The sequence below is a fragment of the Monodelphis domestica genome, chromosome 1, assembly GCF_027887165.1.
Source record: "Monodelphis domestica isolate mMonDom1 chromosome 1, mMonDom1.pri, whole genome shotgun sequence".
Classification (NCBI taxonomy): Eukaryota; Metazoa; Chordata; class Mammalia; order Didelphimorphia; family Didelphidae; genus Monodelphis; species Monodelphis domestica.
The window spans coordinates 305,158,256-305,160,474 of NC_077227.1; the positions used below are offsets into that span (position 1 = coordinate 305,158,256).

Consider the following 2,219-nt stretch of genomic DNA (forward strand, 5'->3'; position numbering starts at 1 on the left):
ATAACTGATGTGAAATGTGAAATACCTCTTAGAGAATTAAATATTCTGATCTTAACTGACTATGGACAATATGGCTGTGAATGAATAAAATGGAAACAGGGACATATATGTGTACCTTTTATTTCTGGGTTGAGGACAACACAGTCCACCCCTCTCATTTTGCTCACTCTTACTTTAGAAATTGCCTGTAGCCCAGGTGCTACAAGTTATAGTCTTGCTACCTCAGAATTAATCAACAGAAGATCCATAATATATGCTATAAAAGTCTTTCTCATGTTCTTTTGAAATCTGAAGACTAGCATAGCATCTGAGTAATCTATTACTTCCCATTTCTCCTACAGGACTGGTCCACTTGTTTTTCTGGTTATACACATCCTTATTGTAACTTTTTTGTTTTTCAAAGTCAAAGTTGATAAGATTTGAGAGTTGTGTCAAACACTGTGTGCTGTTGGAATTATATCTTCAAAAGCAATGGGTTCTGCAGCAGTTCTCACACAGTAATACACAGCTGTGTCCTCAACTTTCAAGTCATTCATTTGCAAGAATAAAATGCTATTCAGATTGTCCCTAGAAATAGTGAATCGACCTTTTATGGAGTCCAAATAATTTTTACGATCTCCATTGGTATCAATTCCTGAGATCCACTCTGGTCCCTTCCCTGCAGGCTGCCGGACCCAGTTCATGTCATAACTACTAAATGAGAATCCAGAGGCTTTACAGGAGAGGTGCAGAGATGTCCCAGACTGTCTTACTTCTCCCCCAGATGCCACTAACTGAATCTCGCCTTTGACACCTGCAAACACAAATACATCAAGGTCAGGAGAATAGTCAAGTTGCCACTCTCTTTATTTCTTTCTTTTCTTTCCTCCCCTCCTCTGTCTCTCTTTCTCTCTGACTATATTTTTCTCTATCTATCTCTTCCCCCCTCTAGTTCTCTCTCATAAATACCTATGCATTATTGGTATTTTCTCATATTCTCATGTATCCATAAAAAATACCTTGAAAAATAGACATAATGAAAATCCACATTAGATCATTATCCATCCTAGGAACCCTAACTTAGACCTAGAGGCCAAATGGAAAAGACAATGATAGTCTAGGGATCTTCTAGAGTTACAGGGAAGTGCATTGGTTTTGATCAAGTGAGGGAGGGAGTCTTTTGCATGGCTTTTCTCTCCAATGCAAACCAACTGTCTCCCTGAGGCAATACCTCTTCTTTAAATAGGAAGAAAAGGAGGAAATATTGGTGTAAGTGGGACTCCTTGTGGCTGAGGGACTTATGTGACCAGTATGATACAATGTTAGGTTGTATCTTAGGGTAGGAAGATATGCACTAAAAAAAGAGCTCCCCATGAAAATTGGATTAGAGCTTGGGAAGGAGTATTTTGTATATAAATATTATATTTTATATATTTTGAGACCCTGGATTAGTAGAGTCTTTTGGCATGAACTCATTTCCTTCAATCTGGGCTAGTTACCCATTATTCTGTATTTATCTGATTTTGTGGGAAACTATAGAAAAAGAATAACAAGTAAAAAGTTTTGTCTTACCTAAAACATAAACATATATAAGGAAGTAGTGTGTACGGTAACAGAAGGAAGCAGATTCATCATGCTGGAAGACCAACTCCAGCAGGGGAAGGGCAGGAAGGACAGAGAATTCCAGAGAAGGAACAAAGGAAGTGAGAAGATTCAAGCAGTTAACTCACTTCTCTTTGGGGAGCCCTCCAGAGAAGTTGGGTTGAGAGAACCTCTGAGTCTTTATCATTCTTCTGTGAATCCCCTGAATCCAGTGGAAGACAACAGGAGTGGATAATACTTTGATATAAAGCTATTCACCTCAGGAAGATTTCCTCTCTATCTCTCTAAATCAGTCCTTGAACTTCATATCTTAACTAGGACAGCACTCACAATTGACCCCAGAGGGTCAGGCAGGAAAGGCCTGACCCTGCAGGATTTGGGGAGAAGGGGTTCAATTGTTAATCTTTAGGGACTTTTTATTTCCCATGAAGGAGCCCCAAACAGGGAGCTGCTTGGTTAGTACAGCACATATCACTATAGAACATCTGACCAACAGACAGGTCAGGGAACCTCTATGCCCAAAACATAGATTCCAGGAGAAACTTGTGGCTAATGATATGCTGTCAGGCATTGGATATAAAAGACTCTGCACTCACAACTGCAGGTGGAACTCTTGTGCTGAGCTTCCCCTGGTGTAT

General features: G+C 39.7%; 1 gene segment (V, D, J or C); it reads right to left on the reverse strand.

The window, feature by feature from the left end:
• Positions 1 to 431: 431 nt before the first annotated feature.
• On the reverse strand, positions 432 to 1,044 carry LOC130457188 (immunoglobulin heavy variable 3-48-like). The segment is given in 2 exon segments: positions 432 to 793; positions 999 to 1,044. Coding segments are annotated over 2 exon segments (408 nt in total).
• Between the last annotated feature and the right edge of the window lie 1,175 nt (positions 1,045 to 2,219).